This window comes from Mesocricetus auratus, unplaced genomic scaffold (assembly GCF_017639785.1).
Source record: "Mesocricetus auratus isolate SY011 unplaced genomic scaffold, BCM_Maur_2.0 Super-Scaffold_100676, whole genome shotgun sequence".
Taxonomy (NCBI): Eukaryota; Metazoa; Chordata; class Mammalia; order Rodentia; family Cricetidae; genus Mesocricetus; species Mesocricetus auratus.
In genome coordinates this window covers 38,395,726-38,420,094 of record NW_024429266.1, presented here as the reverse complement: position 1 = coordinate 38,420,094, position 24,369 = coordinate 38,395,726, and the positions used below count along the sequence as shown (strand labels likewise).

Below are 24,369 nucleotides of genomic sequence, written 5' to 3'. Positions count from 1 at the left end.
GTGGTGTATCTTTTCATATTATTTTATTTTCTCTTTAAAGACTTCATTTTATTATTTATAAACTATTTCTCTATGATTGTCTAAACCCATTTTCTTTTCTTTTTTAAGCCTAAGCACATTTTTTAAAACACACTGTAACCTGTTTAGAGGATCATGTTTATTTATTTATTTACTTACTTATTTACTTCTTTTTGGTCTGGATCTGTCTTTACTGAACATCTGCAATGTTCTCTGATCATGTGAGACAATTCTTAGACTGCCATGTCAGCTGTCTGAGCTGCTTAGCTTAGCCCATGGCACTGGTGCTGGTACTGGCTCCAGTTAGCAGGGAGTCTCTGTACACCAAGTCTACCCAAGAGACCTCAGTCACCAGGAAGCTGCACCAGGAAGCTGTGTTTGATTCTGTGTTTTGAACTTTCTTTTCTTTCTCAGGTATGTGGATATACATAGCTGGACATTGGACACCATATGTAGTGAGTGTTTCTCTGTCCTGCCAGCCAGTTCCCAAATAACCACATGTAGACTTATTGTTAATTATGCAAGCTCACCTGCTAGCTTACAATTGTTTCTAGCTAGCTGTTATAACTTATTAATTTATGTGCTCCACGTGGCTCATGGCTTGTTACCTCATCTCCTACATGTCTTGTTTCCTCCACATCTCCCTGAAACTCCTCCTTCTTCCCAGAATTCTCTCTGCCCTGAAAATCCTGCTTACCTATTGGCTATTTGACTTTTTATTAAAACAATCACAATGACATATCTTCACACAGTGTAAAGGAATATTCCACAACAATACAGTATTTAGGAGCAGATGAAACAAGAAAACATATTCTCTCTGTGACTTAGAGTAGGGAGCTGACTGTCACAGAGGTGGGTACAAGATGGGCAAGCCTGGAAGTTTGAGATTACCGGCAAAGAAGATAGGAAGGCCTACCAAAGAAAGGAACAAGCCTATGCAATGACACAGTCATCTTTTCAACCCTCCTATCTTCATCCTGCAAACCAAGTATTGAGTTCTTTCAGGTGCCACAAAACAAGACTCGGAAACATCCATGTGTGTGGCCCTCATTAACATGCGTTTTGCCCACCAAGAAGTCCAGACTTCGGCAGATTTCATCATTTAGACACACTACCTGACTTTTCCTCAGGAGAGTTTTTTGTTTTGGCTGTTGCTGTTGTTTGTTTGTCTTTGTATTAACTTTAACTTTACCAGGGCAGTAAGTAGAGGAATTTCAAATCTGTATTTACAGAGACTAGTGAACTCATTAGTCATCAATCCAGGAGCAATGTCTCCAGTTTTTTACAAACAGGTGATAATTACTGTCATGTCTGCCTCCCAGTTTGAGTATTTACAAGAAATTGGACCCCTCTGAATTCTCTTAAAGCTATCTCAGACCTGGATGAACACTTACAACAACCCATCCCATTTCAGATATGTATAGCATGCTTATGTTTCTGCCCGAGATCTTAAAACAAAAACAAAACAGCTAGCGTAGTGGCTGCACACCTGTAACTCCAGAATTTGGGAGTCTTGAGGCCAGAAGATTGGGAATTCAGGCCAGCCTGGGTTGTATCTGTAGAACAAAAAGAAGTGTGTCAACAGCAGGTGACCCAGAGGATCAGAGCAAGGAATTCATTCAAGGATGAAAAGAGGCAACCTCAGGGGCGTGCCTGGCCAGACCTGCTGAGGTTCCCCTGCTCTGAAGCTGCCACAGAGGGCGTGGGAGGCAGAGGCGAATAGGAGGTGCCCAGGGCGTAGCAGAAGCACTTAGAGGAACTGACTGGCCCATGGCAGGCAGCATCTAACACACTTCCCCTTTTCCATCCCGCCCCCTCCAGCCCTCTCCTCTTTCCTTTTCTCTCTCATGCTAGCTTATGCGTCAGTTCCTGAAAAGTGGGGAAACTTCCTGACACAATGAAGTCACCCACAGGGAGGCTAGACCCCGTTCTGAGCTCTAGGTTGGGACCCTGAGGCCTGGCGTGCCCTGCAGCTCCCGGGGAGAGAGAGAGAGAGAGAGAGAGAGAGACACCTTGAACTTCCTTGCCCCCCGGCACGCCGCTAACCATGTCCCTGGCAGAGGCCATCAGACTCTGGAATGAAGGGGTGCTGGCAGCAGACAAGAAGGACTGGAAGGGCGCGCTGGAGGCCTTCAGCGAGGTGCAGGACCCCCACTCGAGGATCTGTTTCAACATAGGCTGCATGCATACCATCCTGGAGAACATGCCAGCTGCCGAGCAGGTGAGTTGAGGGGCCCCTGTACAGAGAGCTTTTCTGCCCACTGGAAACATCACCTCCCAAAGCTGTAAAAGAACAAAAGCCCTTCATCTAGCAGCCCCTGGCCTGGCAGTTTTAAAAGCTCCCAGGACAGGTTTTCTGGGCCACCCATAGCTTCTTTCCAGTAACTTCACATAACCTAAGGTCATTGTGTAATCACCTTGTGAAGACTTCTTCAGTTACGTTTTACCAACTCCACCCCTGGACACCGGACACGCTTACTCTGTCTCACGGTCCTGCACCCAATTGTAAGGTGCCCTTTAAGGTTTCCAGGGACTTAGCATCCCCCGTCAGTTTGGCTCAAACAATTCTGATTAATGATGCAGGGTGCTCCTCTAAGGATTCGGAGGCTGGCTGACAGAAATCACGCTGTAATTGAGCCATGAAGTCCACCAAGGGTATGGGGCATTTTAGCATTTTTTTCCCAGGTTTTTTGAGACAAGGTTTCTCTGTGCAGCCCTGGCTGTCCTGGAACTCGTTCTATTGACCAGCCTGGCCTCAAAGTCAGAGAGTTTTGCCTAAAGGCGTTTGACATGACCACCCAGCTTCTGACTGACTGACTGACTGACTGACTGACTGACTGACTGATTGTGTTTGTATGTGTGTGATGGGGGTTGGGGTGGGTACACATGCCATATCACACATGCTAAGGTCAAAGGACACCTTGGTGGAGTTCTCTCTTTACATCTTTACCTGGTTCCAGGAATCAACCCCAGATCTCCAGGATTGCACAGCAAGCGCCTTTAACTGCTTAACCATCTCGAACCCTGTCCACACTGATTGTTTGTTTGCTTGCTTGCTTTTTGAGGTAGGGTCTCTTTTTGGCCCAGGACTTGCCTATTAGGCTAGGCTGGCTGGAGACCCTGTCTCCATTTCCCCAGCATTGAGAGTAAAGGGCGTGGCCCCACACCTGGCTGGGGTCACACTCAGGCCACCATGCTGAGAGGCAGGCATTTTAGCTACTGAGCCATCTCCCCAGACCACACCACCTCTAGCGAAGCAGTTCTCACCAGTCATCCCCTGACCAGCAGGTGAAGGAGCACTGTCCACAAGTCCACATCCGGGCAGGAAGACAGACCCGGAGACAGTGCCTTCCCAAGATCAGGCTCTCAGTCAGCAAGCAGGTGGGACAGAACAGGGGCTGACCCAGCCTCTGCCTGGAGGGAGACTGCCCCCTCCACTTCCCCTCAGGGGCCAGCCGCATCCTGAGAGCTGTGGAGACAGAGCACACTGTGGAGAGAGGAGGCAGCTATCCTGCTGGGTGCTCACACCTTGGCCTGGCCTGAGATTCTGACCAAGTTGCGCCGGCCACCTCACACACTCAGATCACTGGCTTCTTCTACCCTTACTGCTCAAGATGTCTCCTTCCATTCTTCTATTACTGGTCCTCTCATGCTCTCTGCCCTTGCTTTCCTGTTTAATCACTTATTAACAATATTATACATATACTCTTGTTATTATTGTAGTGATATAAATACTTATGCAATAAATTTGTATCAAGCAAATACAACATATTTTAACTATATCACATTCATTTTATTTTTAATTTTTTAATGTGAGTGGGTGTTTTGATAGTATATATGGATTGGCACCCTGTTCATATCTGAATTTCAAGGAAACCCCTAAAACTAGAATTACTGATGGTTGTAAGCTAACATGTGGTTGCTGGGAATTGAACCTGGGTCCTCTGGAAGAGCAGCAAGCTCTCTTAACTGCTGCCCTCTCCAGCCCTAGCACTTATTTTACAGAGGAAAAAAAAATGAAGTTCAGGGAGGTTAGGTAATTTACCACAGGCTATGAAATGAGGAAATAACACCCCAGGGCATTGCAACCCGAGATGTCTGTACCCCAGGCCAATTTTGTCACCTTGAGTTGCTGAATCATTATGACACACCTGCCTCCTCACCCTGGGGCTACTCTTATACTTCCTTTCTGCCTGGCTCTGTGGCCATGTATGGACCCTTCTTCCTGCAGGCCTTCACCAAAAGCATCAACAGAGACAAGCATTTGGCAGTGGCCTACTTCCAGCGAGGGATGCTCTACTACAGCATGGAGAAGTAAGTGGTCCCGTGCCAACCACACTGGGAGAGTGCGACAACAAGTCTGACGGATGGGCCCTTGTGCTGGTGTACCTAGTATTCAATAGGTACCCTGCAGCCTCAGTGGGAAGGAAGGCTGGCTAGCTTTTTCTGGACAGTCATGCAAGAAATAGCATGGAAAAGGTTTTTCTGGGGAAGGGAGGCAAGCCTGACCTCATGTAAGTCATCTGGGACACAAACACTGGCTGGCTATTAGCTGCTGGGCCTCCTACCAGTGTCCCTAATGAGGACACACACGATGGCCTCTCCGTGAGGGATCAGCAGTCCCCAAACAAGGGTCATTGAGAAATCAAATCAACCTGGCTTCATCCCTGCTGAAAGTGTCTGTAAAACTCAGTTTAAACTATTGGGTGGGGGTTGGGGGATGTCCCGACACAAAAACAAAAATACAAACTGTTAGTCATGCGCATATAAGTTAATACAGACAAATAGTATATATGTTCCATTAGAAAAAGTTCTCAGTGGATGGCAAATTTCAAAAAAACGGTTTCAAAACTTTGTGTTAGCACAAAGCCCACTTGTTGCACAGACCGTAGTCTGGAAGGCATGGGCCAATGTATCATCATTTCTGGATGGTGGGATGATAGTGAAGTCCCTTCCCTCTATCACATTGTGAATGTTTTGGGCTGTTACAGTCAATAAAGCAGTAAAAAGACACACACAAGAAAGAAAGAAAGAAAGAAAGAAAGAAAGAAAGAAAGAAAGAAAGAAAGAAAGAAAGAGAACACGAGAGAAAGAAAGAAGAGAGAGAGAGAATGACAGAGAGAGAGAGAGAGAGAGAGAGAGAGAGAGAGAGTCAGTTGTGGTGGCACATGCCTTTAGTCCCAGCCCTCAGGAGGCAGAGGCAGGAGGATCTCTAAGTTTGAGGCCAGTCTGGTCTATAGAGTGAGTTCCAGATGGCCAAGGCTACATAAAAAGACCCTGTCATGAAAAACAAAAACATAGTAAAAACCACAAAAATACAACTTTAACCTCAACCCCCTTTCTCCCCTCAAATGCCCAAAGAACAAGTATATAAATAACAAAGGGATAATATTAAAAATGTGAGTTTCAGATATTCTGGGCAAAGTCAGACATCAGCCTGACACTGGGAAGTGTCTGCCTGTGTCCACACAAGTTCTGAGGAAGAGGAGACTGGCTGAGAGGAAGGAAGAACTTTCCAGCAGTGAAACTGGGCAGCACAGGGCATTGATGGGGACTGGGGCGAGGCTGCAGAGGATGCCTGAACCGGGAGGGAGCTGGGTGATGACTCCCTGGAGTTCTCAAGCAGATCATGGAGATGGGATGTTTAAGATGGGTGCCTGGAAAAATCACTTTGGAAGTGAACGCAGTTGTCCTCGTGACAAACGAGGGTCTGAGTCAGAGCAGCACTGGTGGAAAAGACAAGAAAGCAGTGGATTTCAGAGGGGGTCACACTGACAAGGTGACCACCCTGTGGTGGGCGTGTTCCAGTAGTTTACAGCAGCTTTCTGGTCCCTCCCATCGACCTCTCCACCTCTGTTTGCTTTTGAGACGGGGAGGGGGGGGTGGGGGATGGGGGGGCTGGGGGGTGTTGTGTAGTAAAGTCTGTTAGCCGAGGGTGACCTTGACTTCCTAATCCTCCTGCCCTCAACTCCCAAGTGCTAGGACTACAGGTAGAAGCCACCATGTCTGGCTTTTTTGTTCTAGTTTTTTTTTTTCTAAGTCATTCAAAATCATAGCCTTCCAGGCTCTGGAACTTTCAGATATTTTCATGTAGAAATTCCTTCTGGAAGCCTGTCCTCTATTCTATTGTCTCTTTATCATGAGTTATTAGATCTAGTGAAAACAGCGGCCTTCGAGTGCCTTTTGGGGTAAATAGGATGGGGTGGGCTGTGCTGGGCTGGGCTAGCCTCTATATATAGTCTCGACTTCTGGAGAAGATACTGGATGCAGAAAGCAGGGATGAGAAGAGAATGTTGAGAAACGAGCAGCCACACTGTCTATGGAGGCAGCCACCCTGCCTCTTCCTTACACCAGGCTCTCTCTCCCGAGGGGCTCCGTGTCTTCTTTTCTTCCAAGAAGATTCCTTTTACTCTCACTCAATCAGGTAACTGGCCACATCTACACCTTTGAAGTTCTCTGTGCACTGGTGGTTGCTCTTAGCAACAGCTGAGCATTCCATTCTTCAGGCTGACAACACCCTCAGTTCAAAGCCTTCCAGTGTCACTCACTGAACACAGACTTGGCCACTTTGCTCATTTAGCTGGCCAGCAGATCCCCAAGATCTGCCTGTATCTGTCTCCCTAGTGTAGGATTACAGGTCATACCGATGACACACTGCCTTTTTTTTTTAAAGATTATTTTACGAGTCCAAGTGTTTTGGCTGTAGGTATGTATGTGGGTCACGTGCTTGCCTGGTACCCCTGGAGGCCACAGCTTGCATCAGATCCCTTGGAATTGAGGTTATGGATGGTTGCGAGCCACTATGTGAGTGCTTGGAAGGAAACCCAGTCCCCAGCAAGAGCAGCCAGTGCTCTTAACCACTGAGCCGTTTCTTCAGCCACCGTGCTTGGCTTTGTTTTTATGAGTCCTTGGGATTCAAACTCAGGTCCTCATGCTTGAGGAATAAATGCTTTACAGCTGCGCTGCTTCTCTGGCTCCCCTTTTCATTTTCTTTTCTCTTTCTCTCCTTTTCGGTAAGTCATTTGTTTGGGGCAGTGTTTCCGTAGCTGAGGCTGGCCTTGATTTCTTCTGTCTTCCTGCCTCCACCTCCCAAGCTCTGGGATTGTAGATATTCACCATGTCCGGAAATCTTGACAAACCCACACTTGTTGCAGTAATTAAATGGATATAAACAAGTTCCTGCTTCAAGGAAGGAGTAGATGACAAGGGGGAAATCTGTCGCCAGGGCTAGTGATCGTGGTACAAAGTTGGGCTAGTGTTATGCGCAGGCTTGAAGGGCGTGGTGGCCTAGAGGGGTGACCTAGTGCTGAGTGGGTTGGGCACTCCTTCCCACTGCAGTGGGCTTTACACCAAGGAAGGTCCTTTCCCCCACCCCCATCCCCACCTGGTTTCAGTGGTGTTGCTTTCTTGCCTTCAATCCCAGCAGAACAAAGTCAGAGGTATTTCCCAAGCAGTGGATGATATCTCCAGGATGACTTCCTCCCTCCCATCAAACTATCTGTCCCCAGCGTTGTCATCCCAAAGAGGGAGGGTCTGTAAATTGTCTCTCACACCAGGGACCTCTTGGATCTTAGGGAGGTGGAAATAAGAGCATGGCGAGACCTTTCAGAATAAGGTGGAGCTGACCAAGAGAGGGGAGGAGGCCAGGCCTTCTTCCTGCTGGGCAGAGGTGGGAAGACTGGGCCTGTCTCCCTGTCTACCCTGAGACTGTTATCCTGGAGAGCGCAGATGAGCTCCGGGATTCTAGACTCTGTGTGCTGTGCGTGCGTGCTGCGTGCGTGCGTGCGTGCGTGCGTGCGTGTGTGTGTGTGTGTGTGTGTGTGTGTGTGTGTGTCCTCGTCCTCTGGAACAGAGAGCCTGCCCACCCTGGGGGTGTGGCTGCTTCTCCACAGACTTCTTAGGAAGCTTCCAGATGGCACAGAAGGAAGCCAGCAGGATCTAGAGTTGAGAGCCTCTCTCAGGCTTTCCTAAGAATTTATCCTGTTCAGACCTCTAGAGTGGGATCCAGAGCTGTGTGAAAGCTGTGTTCCCCGCCATGGGTACAGCTGTGGTCCACAAGTACATCGGTGAGGAGAGAAGCTGCAGCAGGGTAGGGGCTGCCACGCAGATGATCTGTTCAAAGACATGTTTAAAAATGGACACCAGTAGCTCAGTTGGTAGAGCGTTTACCTAACATGCGAGAAGCCCTAGGTCAATTGATCCCCACCATAAACTGGGTACAATCCAGCATTCAGAGGCAGGAGGATCAGAAGTTCAAGGTTATCCCAGGTTACACACTGAGTTCAAGATCAGCCTGGAATACAAAAGACAAACAACAGCAACAAATGGACTTCAGCGGGGTTAACCCCACCCAGCTTTTTCACACAAAGCAAGCATCTGGGTAACGTGTCTTCTTCTTCACACTGTGGACATCTTGATGAGATGGAGAGTGACATGGAGGGCTTTGCTGAGTCCCTGCTGGGCCAGGTAGACTCGGCATCTCCACAGCTAAGGTCCACCTGCTCAGCCAGCTCCTCGGGGAGCACCACACACTTGTCATTAGTGCTGATGACACTGAAAGCATACCCACTGAGATTCTGATGGCACTGCACACATACCCGCTGAGGTTTCCCGGCTCTCAAACAGGCTGTGGGACCCTGTGGAAACCGCGGCTACTCAGGGAACGGGGCACCTGCGCCTCCACCTGCCCGCTCCTTGCTTCAGAGAAACAGACAGCCACACACAGCCTGCAGATTCACAGAGTACCCTCTCCTATTTCACAAGATGGCCTGAGACACGTGTGGGCGTAACTTTCCCCCTTTTCCCAAAGTGTGAACAGGAGACAAGAGGCTACAAAAACAAGAGCTAAACTGAACTTAGTGGAAGACACAGAAGATGGTTGTAGGCAGGAGGAGGGTGCCCACAGCTATAGCTGTGACAAGGAACGCCCCCCCCACACTGCCAGCAGCTGTGCCTGGCAGATCTGCCGGAATGAGGGTGGTGGGGACTGTTTGGAATCCGCCCTAAGACTCTTCCAAAGAGAAGCAGCGTGGGCAGGTGCGGTACTGCTTGGACCTCTCTGGGGAGAGTGGGAGCTGTGTTTGAAGGTCGTGGGGGTCATCAGAAGGTGGGAAATGTGTGCACAGCCCATAGAGAAGAAAATCCCCGTTACTCTCATAGACCGAGGGTCTCCAGGGTGCAAGAGCATACCTCTTCTGCCGAATCTTTGGTCTCAGGGTTGGTGAAAATGGAGAACTGGTCAAGTGAGATAAGAAGGCGTCTTCCAGTGGGATGGGTGGAGAATGGAGACAGGTTTTCTGCATTTCTGTGACCTGGATGGACAGACTGACTGACTTCTCCCCGTCCTGCAGATACGACTCAGCTATCAAAGACCTTAAAGAGGCCTTGACTCAGCTTCGAGGGAACCAGTTGATAGACTACAAGATCCTGGGGCTGCAGTTCAAGCTGTTTGCTTGTGAGGTAAGGATGCCTGGAGAGGACATTTAGGGAACACAGTGTCTATTACCGTCTGCGAAGGCATGCTGAAGTCATGCTGATTCATGTGCTTCGAGACTCAGGCTCTCTGTTAAGAAATAAGGTGTTTGCCTGGCCTATGTGAGGACCTGATCCCAACATTGACAAAGGAGGAAAAGGAAAGGGAATGAGGGGGGGAGGAAAAGGAGGAAGAGGGGGGGGGAGATTCAAAGACTTCAGGCTCCTCATGGAGTAATGAGTTTCCCGAGAGTGAACATTTTCTTAATTTCAGGCTCAGAAGTCTGTGAAAAACACAAGGTCACTGTGTGCTTTGAAGGGAGACCAGACAGGAGTGTGTTGGCCTGTGAGAGTATTTGCAGTAATTTGCATGTTTTATTTAGCAATTCAATCTGACAAACTATTTGTTCAGCATTATACTAACAGATCCAAAAATCACAGGTCCTCTGTCTGAGGAAGCCATTGTAACCCATCTGGGTACTTGGTTAACCCTCAGAGAGAGACTGCCAGTCATTTGGTACAAGTCTGTCAATGAACAGGACAATGTACACGGTGCGGTGAAGTTCTCCAAACAAGGACAGCCTCTCTCCTGTGTTACCAAAAAGGACAGGCATGGCTGGCTTTGGCTTGTGAGTTTGTGAACTTTTCTTCCCTATCAAACTACCAAATATAAACCACTAGCTTAAAAAAGTGAAAACCCCTGCCAATGTCACAGACCTTTATTTAGAATCATTACTGAACAAACCAATGTCTCTTTTGCTTCAGTTTCTCAGCACAAGAAGTGAAGTGTTCCGGGGGTTGTTCAGAGCTACAAATAAAAACAGGTTCTATCACTGCCCGAGCTCCTGCGGACGGTGGCTCTGGACAAACTGGAGCAGACACTTTGTTGTAGGGGCTGTCCTTGTGGGACTTTTGGCTCTCTCTGGCCTCTCCCTACTAGATGCCAGGAGCATCTAGTCACCTTGGGACAATCAAAATGGTCTGCACTCTGCTGAGGGCCACTTATACATATGAGAGGTAGGTGTGGGGTGGGGGCAGACAGCTCTAGAAAAAAAGGTTTGTGCCCTGTGTTGCAAACAGAACTTCATAGGAAGGAGTTCCTACTGTGGTTAGGGTTGAAATGACCCAGGGAGCAGGAAATCAGTCATTTCCCTACTCACAATTTCTTGTGAGGGTGTCTCAAGGCCCTACTAGTCATAAAAACTGGTTATACGGAAAGACCTCAGAAGGTGACCAAGAACAACTCCAAAGCCCTTTGTGGTCACTTCTCTACTATCCTCACATGTCATGGGTGTGTTAGGGCAGCCAAGTTTGTGTCAGATGTTTCTCAACTTATGATGACAAGTTCTGTCCAGACAATGCCCCCTTTCTCTGTTCTCTGTTCTCTCTCTCTCTCTCTCTCTCTCTCTCTCTCTCTCTCTCTCTCTCTCTCTCTCTCTCTCTCTCTCTCTCTCTCTCTCTCTCTCTCTCTCTCTCTCTCTCTCTCTCTCTCTCTCTCTCTCTCTCTCCCTCCCTCCCTCCCTCCCTCCCTCCCTTCCTCTTTCTGAACAGGACTCTTACAGGCCAGGCTAGCCTTAAACTTGGTATGTAGCTGAGGATGACTTTGAACTTCTGATCTTCCTGCCTCCCCTCAACAGTGTTCAGGACACAGTCATGCTCCTGCAGCAGGGTTTATGCAGCACTGGGGAGGGAACCCAGGGTGTTGCACATGCTAGGAAAGCACAACGGAGCCACACCCCCAGTCCCAGTTAGGGCAAAACTTATTTTAAGTAAGTAATGCACTTAACACGCCTACACCAAGTACATTTGTGGTTTATGGCATAGCACACTAGTGTGTTGCAGGAGGCACGGAGGTCCTTGTGCTCACAGACAAGCACTAGGGAAACCTGGAATGTTAAGCACACAGTGTTGCTCCTTCAAAGGAAGGGTGCATAGCTGTTATCCACCCAGAAGGCTGGGGGTGACATGATTAATAGCCTAGTGACCTTAGTGCTGTGTGGCCCAAACCCCACGGGATCCTTCCCCAGATCCGACTCATGAGTTTGCTTTTTTCAGTCAATCTATAGAACCCATCTTTATGGAAGGTGTCACATGCATCTTACAAAGAGTTGCAATGTAGTCCCATCTGATCTTTATTTAGCTTACTTTGTGCATTAGTGTACGCACAGGATTGACTTAGTCATCACTGGGAAAGTTTCCACCAAATTGTGCTGTGCTTAAATATGCCTAAAATAAACCACTCAGGGTCAGACTATTTGAACCAACACGGCTACCTAGTTGTGCTAAACCAAAGTAACTTCTTGTTACCCATGGATTTTTATTCTGCTTGTTGTAGTGATCACCGAGAAACCCTCCACCCCACCCCCACCCCTTGAGGCCTCCACGCCTCCTCCAGTGTGTCATTTGCTTTCCTTTGTGGTTGCATGGCTGGCTAGTTGGGAAGATTCTATGACACTAACCACATTGTATGAGAGTAGTATAGTATGTGTCACTAGCCTAGGTGACAAGGTCAAAATTAAAACTTGGAAGTGTTCTTTCTACTGCATGTATTTCTCTTTTGTACTATTGTCAAATTAAAAACAATCCCAAGTCCAAATCCTGAGTCCTTTGGGGATGGCAAGATGGTTCAGTGGCTAAGAGTTGCTTGCCATTAAGGCTGATGACCTTAGTTCAAACCCTGGACTCACATGGCAGAAGGAAAGGAATGACTCCTACAAGTTGTCTTCTGACCTGGTGTGCCATGACTCACAAACACACACACACACACACACACACACACACACACACACACACACTAAGTAAGTATGAATAAATCCTAATTTTAGCCATTGTAAGTCAAAGACCCATGTAGAAGGCACCATTTCACTGGTGCTCGGGATGGGTGGGAAAGGGCATATAGAGCTCTACTCCTGGGGTTAGTTCTGCTCCCAGCACCAGCACCAGCCCCTAACTCCATGGAAATACCAATCTCGTTGCCCATGTGTGTCTAGCATGGTAGAACTGTTGGTTGGCAAGAGGCCTCCATTCTTGCTACAGAACAGCCCTGTGCAACTGCCTGCATTTTGTCAGAACAGGGCAGCTGGTGTCCCCAAAAGCACATGATCTAAGAGAGGAAAGAGAGAGCATCAGTGACCTTTAGAACTCAGTGTCACACCTCTGTTTCCATAACTTTCTTTTATCCAAAAGTTTAATTGGTTCTTTGTGGAAATTGTGCAGTATTATAATAAAGTAGACTCTGATGACCTTACAATTCAACTAAAGACCTGGAAAGTTCTGTCATTCTCTCTCCATTGCAGCTAAAGTGTTTCCCCTGGGCTCTGTGTGTGCCAACTCTCTTTCCAGCTCTGTTGGACTTTCCATGGAGTTGTCTCATGCACACTGCTCTGTGACAGTCTTGCTATTCATGTAACCCTCACCAGGTTCTGTTGGCTCGAGTACAGAACAATGCATCTGGAACCTTGGCCCACCCTGCACCTGGCCTGTGGACCAGGTTCAATAGCAATAGCAGAAATTAGAGATTGCACATCTTCGTTTTCCTTCTCAACTTTGTCTCCATCTCCCCAAGGGACCCTGAGAAAGCTCTCCTTCCCTATATTAGAGCAACACACTAGTTCTCATCCCCTCCTGACCTAGTTGGTTGTTAGAAGAATGCACATGACCCTGGCTTTATGCATTAAAATGCTTCAACCCAGCCCTTATGTCTGACAGAACTCAGTAGCTAGACTAATTGTCGGCTATGGCCTGAACACTGAGGAATGGAATTGTGTCACCAGACAGCATTCCCTGTGTGTACATGTGAATCCTTCCTGGTGCCTTGCACTGGGGTAGTTTCAAGTTTTGCCTGGCCTTTGCTTTTCTAGGTGCTGTATAATATCGCTTTAATGCATGCCAAGAAAGAGGAATGGAAAAAGGCAGAAGAGCAGTTAGCACTGGCAACAAACATGAAGTCCGAACCCAGGCATTCCAAAATTGACAAGGCCATGGAAAGCATCTGGGTGAGTGTGGTGGTGGAAAGGGTATCCTTGGAGTCCCATTTGTTTCCCAGAACACCATGATGGGGAACATTTTCTTTGTTGGTTCTGGCTAATAAATGTTCTTTCAACATCTTCCATCCCGAATCTGAGCTGAGAAGCCACATGCTAGAGAATGGAACAGCAGAGTTCCTGGATCTCTCACAGTGGGGCCCTGTGCAAGGCCTGCAGTTCTTGGTACAGTATAGTCTCCAAGCATTGTGAAGACAGAGGCTGTGTTTTTCTGCTTACCTTTGCATCCTCACTGTCTAGCACAGTGCCAGGCTCAATGTGGCTCCCACAAAAATATTCCAGTTCTGTGAAGTAATTATGAAATAATTATTATTCATAGTTTGATTTTACTTGGGAGCAAAAGTCGTTTTTCTTTCTTTGGTGATATTTTATTTTAAATTATGTGTCTATGTGTGAGAATGTGCGTGTAGGTGACCATAGCAACCAGAAGGGTGTTGGATCCTCTGGAGCTGGAAGTGTACACAGTTGTGAGCTGTCTGATGTGGGTGCTGAGAAGCAGACTCTGGTCCTCTGGAAGAGCAGAAAGTGCTCTTAATTTCCTAGTTACCTTCCAGCCCACCAAAAGGTAGTTTTAAATAAGCTCTATTTAAACACCAATATGGGGGCTCAAGTTTGCGTATGCCTGTGCTCATGAACAATAATAGTCCCAAGAGAGCATTGTCACAACCCTTGTGCAGCTCTTGAGGCATCCTTGTGGTGGTGCTCTCTATGCTGGGAGAGAAACTCAAGAAACCACACCCAGTGGGAAAGGGTCAGTGCTCTAGAAAAAGAGTGTTAGGTGAACAATACCTACATAAGATGATGCTAAAGCCAACTTCTTCCCGTGGGCAACCCAAAGCAATGGAAACAGTCTCTATTGTTTTGGAGGTCTCTTGGACATCCCTGACTGACGACCTATGACTTCTGGGATGAATGTCATCCTCTGTGGAGGATAGCTCCAACAGGACCCCATTGCTTAAGACAGCACACACATGAGTCACAGGACATGGACAAATCAAGTTGGTACTGACCAAGAAGTTTCCTACATGTTGACTAGCTCTAAAAGTACTAGAAGGTTCTATGTAGGGTTCTGGAAGAAAAAAAAGTCATCAATAGTCTTGCACAGCTGTGCGCCTTGTGAAATAATGATCAGTGCTGGCAACATATGCCCATAGGTGCAATAGTGTTATGAATGGTATGGGGTAATCAACTGCTTTGTGCCTGAATATAAGGCCCATTCCATAGGAGGAAACACATGCCTAGTACTGTGAATCTGACCAAATACCCATTGTTGGGGCGCTCACTACTGTTACTTTGCTAAACAGACATAGTATCACTGTCTTAGTGTTTCTATTGCTGTGAAGAGACTGGATGACCATGGCAACTCTTATAAAGGGAAACATTTAATTGAGACTAGCTTACATTTTCAGAGATATAGTCCATTGTCATCATGGCAGGAAGCATGCCGGTGTGCAGGCAGACATGGCGCTGGAGAAGGAGATGAGAGTTCTACATGATCTGCAGGCAACAGGAAGTGAATAGTTTCTACACTGAGCATAGGTTGAGCATAGGAGGCCTGAAAACCCACCCTCACAGTGGCCCACTTCCTCCAATAAGGCCAGAGGTACTCTAACAAAGCCACACCTCCTACTAGTGCCACTCCCTATGGGCTTATGGGTGCCAATTACATTCAAACTACCACAATCACACTGCCTCCTAAACTTGTATCCCTATACAAGTTTACGGCAGCTCTCCAAGTGCAGTGGCATCTGTGTCACAGAAGAGAGGTGGCCAGAAAAAAATTGTAAGATCCAGAGGTCATGGAGGATCAGAACAAAATAATATCTTATAGACAGGACAGGACCATTGTACTGAGCACAGAGCAGCTGTGACTGCCTGCAGAATATCAAGCCAGTCAATACTGTAGCAGGGAGTAGAAAGGGATTCATGGGCCTCATCTCTAACTGAAGAGCTATGGACAGCTGGTGGCTTCTAGGGGAAGGAAGAGCCAAGTTCTTCTTAAGGGTGTGGCTCCTGGTAGGTCAACCATTCGCCAATTGATAGTCACACACAGGAATATATGAATAACACAAATTGGAACTGAGGGGTTATTTTGAAAAAAAGAGTCTGGACATGGTGGTACACACCTTTAATCCTAGCACACCAGAGGCATGGACAGACAGATTTCTATGAATTCCAAGCCAGCCTGCTCTACACAGTGAGTTCCATGTCATCTAAGGCTATACAGTAAGACTCTGTTTCAAACAAACAAAAGACACAAGTTATGGGTAGTAAGGAGGTAAGGGTAAATCTGGTAGGAGTTAAGGGGAGGGGTTGGGTGAATAAGATCAAAACAGAAATTCTCAAAGAATTAATAAACCCAACTGATCCTGCTGGACACTCTATGGTTTGCAAAAGATGTTCTCTCGAGACTTTTTCCAGTGGTCCATTTGAGGAGGAATGCAGGAATGGTTTCATCGCTCGCATTTTCAGATGAGGAGATACTGTCATGAGAGATGTGTAGATGTTTTAGTCAACCAGTGGACCACACTCTACAGGGCTGAACCACCAAGGTTGCCCAAGCACACTCTATGATGCTCACACAAGGTCACCTAACAGCACATTGCTCAGAGTGAACCCAATACTGCTGAGTGACACGTGACACATGACTGTCCATTCTATTACAGAAGCAGAAACTGTTTGAGCCTGTTGTGATCCCTGTGGGCAGGCTGTTTCGGCCAAATGAGAGGCAGGTGGCTCAGCTGGCCAAGAAGGACTATCTGGGCAAGGCCACGGTAAGTGGGGCTGCTCATCTTTCCACCTCTCCTGTGCCCTGGACGACATGGGGCCAGGCAGAAGGGATTCACGAAGACATGGCCCCACTGTGGCATTCAGGGATGACAATGAGGAATCTCGCTGACAGGAAGGGATGAATATTTCCAGTTTTCTTTCATCATCCTGGCCAGCCATCAGTAACTCCCGAGGTCCCTGTGGGGATGCTGAGTCTCAGGACCGAGGCATAGTGTAAAAGACATAGCTAGGGCTCATTGATGGTCCAGAGAATGCTAGGGTAGAGGGTCAGCCGGAGATGCCCTTGGCTCAATGCTCCTGCGATTATCACTCCCCTTTTCACAGCCCTATGACTGGATTCCTTCTTCAGCAGGCTTTCTTCTGAATGCAGGTCTTAAATTCTTTCAGACATGATTTGAAGTGAGGCAGCCGTACTGTTTCCAAACTGCCTTTGACTTTGGCAGTTAGGAAATGGGAGTTGTCCGATGGCTGAGCAGCTGGAGCTGGTAGAATCATAGAGACCAACAGAACATGGCTAATAGAAACACCCCAAAGAGCCCTTAATACGTGAATAGATATATGCAATATGGTATTTCCAGACAGTGGAATACTACTAACCTACAAAAAGCTACAGCGTGGATGAAAGTGTATGCTGTCTATAAGAAGACCAACACGAATGTCACACGCTAGGACTGATGAGATGGCTCAGTTGTTAAAGTGCTTTCTGTGTAAGCATGAAGAGCAGATCCCAGGTCCCCAGGAGCCACTTAATTGCCAGGTAGCCATGGAGTCCTGCTTGCAATTGCAGGCTCAGAAAGTGGAGACAGGACTCTCTGAGCAAGCTGGCTGGCAAGACTAGACTAGCCACATCAGTGAGCTCTGAGTTTGACCGAGACCCTGCTTCAGTGAGTTAGGTGGAAGAGCAGCTAGGATGATTCTCACATTAACCTTGGCCTCTACTTGCATGTTCACAACACACACACACACACACACACACACACACACACACACACACACACAAATGGGGAGAAAAGGCTGCGCAATTCTACATAAAGTCTTTAAGTGGGTCAACCCATTGAGATTTAGAAACGTGTGTTGCCAGGCTAGGAGAGGAGACTGTAAACTACTTAATAGGGCCAATGTTTTCTTTTGGGGTGATTAAAATGTTTGGCACCAGATAGCATTGCAAAGCCTTGTGGGTGTATGAAACACCATAAAATTTTCAGTTAAAATGGTTCATTTGGTGTTACATGAATAACAGAAATATTTGTTTTGTAAGTGAGTGTGAGAGTTCTAACCCAGAAGAGGCACACGGTAATCCTTAGCTTCCGTCTCCCTCTGGAACCCACACAAGTGACAGTGGTTCTGTGGTGTGAGGGAGGGGGAGACCTTGGGGAAAGACACAGATGATGGGCAAGCAGAGTCGTCAGCAGCTCGCTCACTTCTCTTTGGTCTGTGTTTCAGGTTGTGGCATCCGTGGTTCATCAAGACAACTTTTCTGGCTTTGCCCCTCTGCAGCCACAGGTGAGGTCAAATCTATCTGGGAAGTAGCCCCAGTGAGAGGAGCTAGGATGACATATTGCTCATAAGTCTGTCTCTCAGCAGAGCTAAGGGGCCTGGCCTCTACTCCCAGTCCTAGTTTACATGGCTGCTCTGGAGTATGGCCATGCCTGCTGTCTTACATTCTCTGAGGCCAGCTGGCCAGCTCTCCAAATCCCAGTCTACCCTTCTCAAGTGCTAAGAGACCTGTTGATCACCTTGTGGGACCTTGAGCCTTCTCCCAGAACACTGAAATGCACACCCTGGAAGTCTTGTGACAAAGTCTGTCTGTGGGTTCCGGAGTGAGTTGGGGGATACCAGGGCACAGAGTCTGAGGTTTTCATTCTCTTGGCTCTTATTCACTTGTTCATGCACAAGAGATTCCTTTGGAGACACAGGCAGGGTACCAGCCCAAGCTGGGCTCAGAGATAGTCCCCAGTGACAGTGGGTCCAGAGACAAAGACAAAGCATGTGACGGGAAGATGGTGAAGTAAAGGAGTGAAAACCCAAGCTTGGTTGCATAATGCAGTGGTGGGTAAGAGCAGTGATCAGAACTAGCCGAGGAGGAAAGGGCCTTGAAGCTGGCCACCTCCCTGCCAAACTGCATATACACTTTCTAGTGGCAGGATGATCACTGCCTGACCATGTGACCCATGCTTGGGCCACGGGGACAGAATGAACACAGGGGCATAATGGGGGCCAGCTTCTAGATTCCTTGTCTCCTTTTAGCATGGTAAAGTTGGAGAAAGCCTGGCTGAGGCCCGTTGAGCTTCAGCCCAGTTAGAGGACAAGGAAGTAAAGTCCCAGACAACAGACTCCATGGCATTCAGTACAGAACAGGGAACACGTGTTAAAGGGAGACTCTTGCTGGCCGGTAGATGCTGAGTTGATTTTAAATATCCAGAAATGCCACACACTGTGGCAAGCATTAATTATACACTAGATCTTTTGGGAAATACTGGAAAGGGACAAGGCTCTAGGTCAGAATCCCTCCAGCAGTAATACCTTCTCCAGATACCAGCTCTGGGTCATGGCTGTTGCTGTACTGGTGAAGTCCAGGCCCAGGCAAGCTGACAGGCTGCTGGCTTCCCAAATTGTGCCTTTTCCCCCAGAGACCACCCAGAAATGAAGTCTTTGGTTTGGGATCTGGAGTAATGATCGAACTATCATTAACAATCTGTTTTCTCCTCCCTCCCCACTCTTTCTCTGGTCATCCTCCCCTTCTTCATTTTTCCTGAATGTTCCACAGGCAGTAGAGCCTCCACCCAGACCCAAAACCCCTGAGAGTTTCAGGTAAGTTAGATTCAGATCTGGATGGAGAATGCCTACGCTTTCCACCTGACTTGATGGCAGTAAGGATGTGAAGAAATAAAACGGGTCAGGTCTAAACCCTGTGTCCTTTTCTAGGATGTTAGCCTCCTCCTGTTTTCAAGGCTAGAACCCAATGATGGGGTTGGGATGTAATTGTCCTCCGTGTGATGGGGTGGCCACTGGGGGCCTAGCTGCAGTAACCTGGTATCCCAATGGGCGTGGCCAATGATAGAATGGGAAGTCATTGATGTGAAGTGTGTCCTCTGGAACAGGGCCCAGGTCAGAGGTGAGAGGTCAGTTTTGTAGTGACTACAGGCCCTCGGAAGCTCTCTAGATTCTGGAAGCTGTCACAGAATCTTTTTTTCCTGTGTGAGTGCCACCACACACTATTGACACGTGTTTTCTGAAAAAGGGGAAAGACTCAAGAAAAGGAAGTCACTCTGTAAACCCAGAAGCTTGAGTGGCCTCACCTCGGCTTTCTTAAGAGCTCCCTCTGAGGAACAAAGCAAGCTTAGTTCCCCCTCCGAGAAAGGGAGTCGGATAAAGTGTGTTTGTGTGTGTGTCAGGGGTACTACCCAAAGTGAGGGGCTGAAGGGCTCATCCCTAAGCTCTCCAGACTGAAGAGGATGAGTTCCCCACCTCACCGGGCCCAGTGGGCATGAACATGTGGAACCTGACACCCCATAACTCACACATTCCAGGTGACAGAAAGGAAACCCTCCGAGGGTAGGGTAACCAGGGCCTGGGGGTGGTCAGTGAAGGAGAAAGGGCGGGCCCAACATAACACAGAGCAGTTGCAGATCCTCCAACGTGTCTCGCAGTGCCTGGCTCTCCATCCCCTCCTCACAAATCCCCGATTTCCATCCGTGTCATTCCCCTGGCCATACTTCCTGTCCACCTCAGCCGGGACCTGGGAACTAACTTCCTCCTTAGGAGGGCAGGGAGGATGAGGACTGTCGGGCCTCATATCTAATTCTGGTTCTGATGGTGGTGTTCCACTGTTTTCTTCAGTGTCTGTCTTTATTAACAGTCTTTCTGTCTGCCATTTCAGTGGCCCACCACGACCCAAAAATATAAAGTTCCCAAAATAAATCATTAGTTTTACATTGGATGTGGCAGCGCAAGCCTGTAATCCTAGCCCATAGGAGGACTGCCACCAGTTTGAGGCCAGCCTGATCTATTTAGGGAGTTAGAGCTAAATAACAAGACCCTCCATGTTGAAAAACAAGCAAAGAAACAACTAGAAGATGTTTTAAATTGCTTTGCATTCTGAGTAGTGTAAGGAAATCCCCTCCATCTAGAGTGGTGATATATATAGTGTCACTCAGAAGTCGTCTGTCTATACAGGACTGTCTGTCTCACCAGGAAAGTGAAAAGGGGGTGATGTGGGGGGGACAGTGTAACAGGACATGAAAGCAGGTGGCTGGGTTATTTGTGTTTACAAGGGCACAAGGGTAGACGTGGGAATTGAGAGAAAGGAGGGGAGGAGAATCAACAAAATCAATTTTTATTTGAAAAAATGCCATAATGAAACCTAATAGTGTGTATGTTAATAAAACAAAACAAAAACAGCAACCTGGCCAGCGAGCTCCTCAGAGGGCAGAGGTACTTACTTACTTACCTGGCCAGCGAGTTGCTCAGAGGGCAGAGGCACTTACTTACTTACCTGGCCAGCGAGCTCCTCACTTACTTCACAAGCCTGGTGACCGAGTTGGATCCTCAAACTCACACAAAGGTGGGAGGAGAGAACTAACTCCGCAAAATTGTCCTCCGACCTCCACTTGAGCACTGTGTATGTCCCCCAGACACAACAAAGCAAAGAAAATAAAAATAGAAATGAAATAAGTTCAGTAAAATAAGGCAACAATAGTATTTTTTGAAAAGGATTGCCATGGCATTATGGTGCTTGATCAAGTACTCCTTGTGTTGATTAATAATGGACCCAAAACACAAGAGTGGGGCCAACACCAGCAATTTGTTTATGCCCAAGCTGTAAGGCTGTCTTTTATGTTAGGAAGTGAAAGTTGACTTCATAGGGAAAAGGGCAGGGTATGGAGGCTCACATTTCTAATCCTTGCCTTTGAGAGGCTGAGGCAGGAGGATTGCTGAAAGCTCAGGCCAGCCTGAGTTACAGAGTGATATCCCATCTCAAAAAACAAAGACAATATAAAATGGATGAGTGATGGGGGTGGGGTGTTCTACACAGCGTGTTCTATTGACTAAGTGTTACGGGAAAGGAATTTGTGCTAGTTCTGCCGGCACACCAGGGACTATAATAGTCACAACCACGTGGGTGGTGTGCTCAGTTCGGAAGTGAAAGCTGCCCCATGTGTATACACAGGAATAGAAGCATAGGGCATACAAGGGCTGGGTACCATATATGAGTTCACCCATCCTCTTGGAAGCTTGGGTACTGTTCCCTGAGGACACGGAGAACTCCTGTGTGGTTATGGAGCACACTCCCCAGCAGTTTCTCACCCAGTCTTCTCAGGATCCCATGCAGGCCAGCACCCTGCTCTTGTCTCACGGACAGTAAGATGTGGAGTTAGAGTGAGCCTAAGTCTCTGGCCTCCAGTGCTTCTCCTGCGGTAAGGGCATATGTGTGGTCCAAGCTGAACCACGGGCTGGGTCTTCTGTGTACCCTTCAGAGCTCTGGAAGGCGAGGCACATCGAGTGCTGTTTGGCTTCGTGCCTGAGACACCAGAAGAGCTACAGGTCATGCCAGGGAACATCGTTTTTGTCTTGAAGAAGGGCAGTGATAACTGGGCCACAGTCATGTTCAATGGACAGGTATTTGGAGGGTCACGGGGAGGGGCTAAGGGCAGCGGGTCCCAGCAGCAAAGGGCAGAGCTCTGCCGTGGGACAGTATGTGCTGCATTATTTGCAGACTTGCCAAGGGCTGTCGTCTGTGTGCTGCGTGCAGACTGCTCTGGTTCTCGGTGCTAATGAGTCTGTTTTCCTTTCTGGGTCCTGGGATGCAACACTGCAGAAGGGGCTTGTCCCTTGCAACTACCTGGAGCCAGTTGAGCTTCGGATCCATCCTCAGTTGCAGCCCCAGGTAATGCAGTGAGTGCCAAGGCCTAGCCTACCCCTCTCATCCTTCACACAGCCCTCCAGAGGGAAGAATGTGTGAAAAGGGCAGTCTCCCCCTCATGGAAGAAAGACTCACCAGCTCTGGGCCGCTTGAGCTGATATCAGCCGCCTAACCCTGAGGAAAAGATCAGCTATCCCAAGTGGAGGCAACTGTTAAGAATCCGCTGGGCTCACCCCACCCCGAGAGTCCTTCTGGTCAGGAAGACTTGGAAAGCGAAGCCTTACCTTTAGAGGGCGGTGTTCCCAGGCACGTCTTTTCACCAGGGAGAATGACCAATGTGTCGGTTACTACAGTGCCATTTAAAACAAAGGGCTGGGGATGTAGCTCTGTTGGCAGAGTGCATGCATGAAGCCATGGCTCAGTCCCCAGCACTGAATGATTCCGGCATGATGGCATGTGCTCCTGACACTTGGAAAGTGGAGGCAGGAGGATCAGAAGCTTGTCATCCTTAGCTACACGGCCCTCTGAGGACAGCACGTGGTCTGTCCCTTTATATTGTGTAATGAGATGCACGTGGGTCGAGCCCTCCCCGGTCAGTCATGAAATTGAGGCACTTCAAAGTTTCAAATGCCCTACAGATGGGAAGCAGAATTTTCCCTTTCTCAGTACACTCTGCAGTTGAGACAGAAGCACGGCGTGTCACCCCACTTTGGAGGGTTTTCAACATGGTTGATGAGATGGCGAAGGATCTTGTGGGCATTAGGATTCCTATTGCTGCTATGAATTAGCCCCCTTTCCTTAGGCATCTCCCTGGATCTTATCTCTATTTTAGGAAGTCATTTGCATCCAGTTTCTTTCAGGGAAGCCCTCATGCTTTTGTCTCACTGTCTCCTCTTGTCACCTCCAGGATGACACCGCCCTGGAATCCGATATTCCACCTCCTCCTAATACCAGTGCCCCAGAAAGATCCCAGTTGTCCTCAGGTTGGTGGCCCTGGAGAAGGAGCTCTCTGGGATGCTTCGTGATGAAGAGCTGCTTTCCTAGCCATCTAGGAAATTCTGGTTTCTTTACCCAGCATGCCCCTTGACTGATGACTACATTTCCTCAGAGCCCTGTCTTGCCTGCACCATCATGCCACTGGATGGTGACAGCAATGCCCCTCCTCCACATGCTTAGAAATGAGTGTAGAAGAAGGGGCAGTTAAATGCCTGTCACGAGAGCAGTCACTAAATGACCTAAACCAGGTCCAAGAAGAAAGGCAGCAGTCACTGCATTTTCTCACCTCAGCTCTCTTCAAACCACTGAGTTGTATGTGCTCTCCAGAACTCTGGGGATTGAAGAAGGGACCACTCACTGGAAGGTGTGGATGGGAGATCTTTCCAGAAGGATCTCTCTTAAGCTGGGTAGCACTGTCTGGGAAAGCAATGACTTTTTGTTACTGGTGAGTTTAAGCAGATTCTGATGGAGATGACAGAGGTGTCTGTCCAGACCACTTGATTATCGGAACTGCTTTTATGTCCCTCCCCTGAATATTTATTTGAAAAATTGCAGACCTACAGAAAAGTTGGAAGTAGGATACAAAGAATACTACAACACTTTTCACTTAAATACACCAGTTACAGGCTAGCAAGATGGCTCTGTAGTTAAAGGCAATTGCTACATAAACTTGGTGATGACTGCAATTACCAGTGATGACTGCAATAAAGCAGGAAGTGATGAATCAATTCCACAAAGAAATAGTCCTCTGATCTCTATACATGACAGGGCATTTGCCCTCCCATCATGTACACATGCTAAAAGAAAAATTTTAAATGTAAACAACATATTAGTACCTCTCTAAGCCTGTGAGCCACTTAAATATAAGTTGGACCCATGATACAATCTACCTGGATATGACTCTCCTATGAACAGGCACAGCTTGTACCAAAGAAGTTCATTCTCATCTAGGACACTGCCTATTCCACATGTAAATACTTCTGTGTCCTTCATAGCTTTTTTTGTTCTTACCTTCACTGTCTGGAGGTTCACAAAAGGATACAATGCTGGAGAGATTGTACTATAAGATTCCTAGACCTTTGGTTAATGTTGGCAAAACATCCCAAGTAATTCTAATAACCTGCTGGGAAGGAATTTGTGATTAATGGTTCTTACATCTTCAGTGGTAAATAGCTCCTATTGCCCACA

The 24,369-nt window shown here is 47.7% G+C and overlaps 1 protein-coding gene across 1 annotated transcript in view; it reads left to right on the top strand.

Moving 5' to 3' along the window:
- The first annotated feature begins 1,870 nt into the window (after positions 1-1,870).
- Ncf2 (neutrophil cytosolic factor 2) overlaps positions 1,871-24,369 on the top strand; it is a 29,055-nt gene continuing 6,556 nt past the window's right edge. The window contains exons 1-10 of the mRNA XM_005071285.4: positions 1,871-2,239; positions 4,250-4,332; positions 9,369-9,477; positions 13,350-13,484; positions 16,199-16,306; positions 17,766-17,825; positions 19,090-19,133; positions 21,800-21,941; positions 22,141-22,209; positions 23,093-23,168. Of these exons, the coding sequence (XP_005071342.1) occupies positions 2,066-2,239; positions 4,250-4,332; positions 9,369-9,477; positions 13,350-13,484; positions 16,199-16,306; positions 17,766-17,825; positions 19,090-19,133; positions 21,800-21,941; positions 22,141-22,209; positions 23,093-23,168 (1,000 nt within the window). The 5' untranslated portion in view covers positions 1,871-2,065. The remainder of the gene's footprint in view (positions 2,240-4,249; positions 4,333-9,368; positions 9,478-13,349; positions 13,485-16,198; positions 16,307-17,765; positions 17,826-19,089; positions 19,134-21,799; positions 21,942-22,140; positions 22,210-23,092; positions 23,169-24,369) is intronic.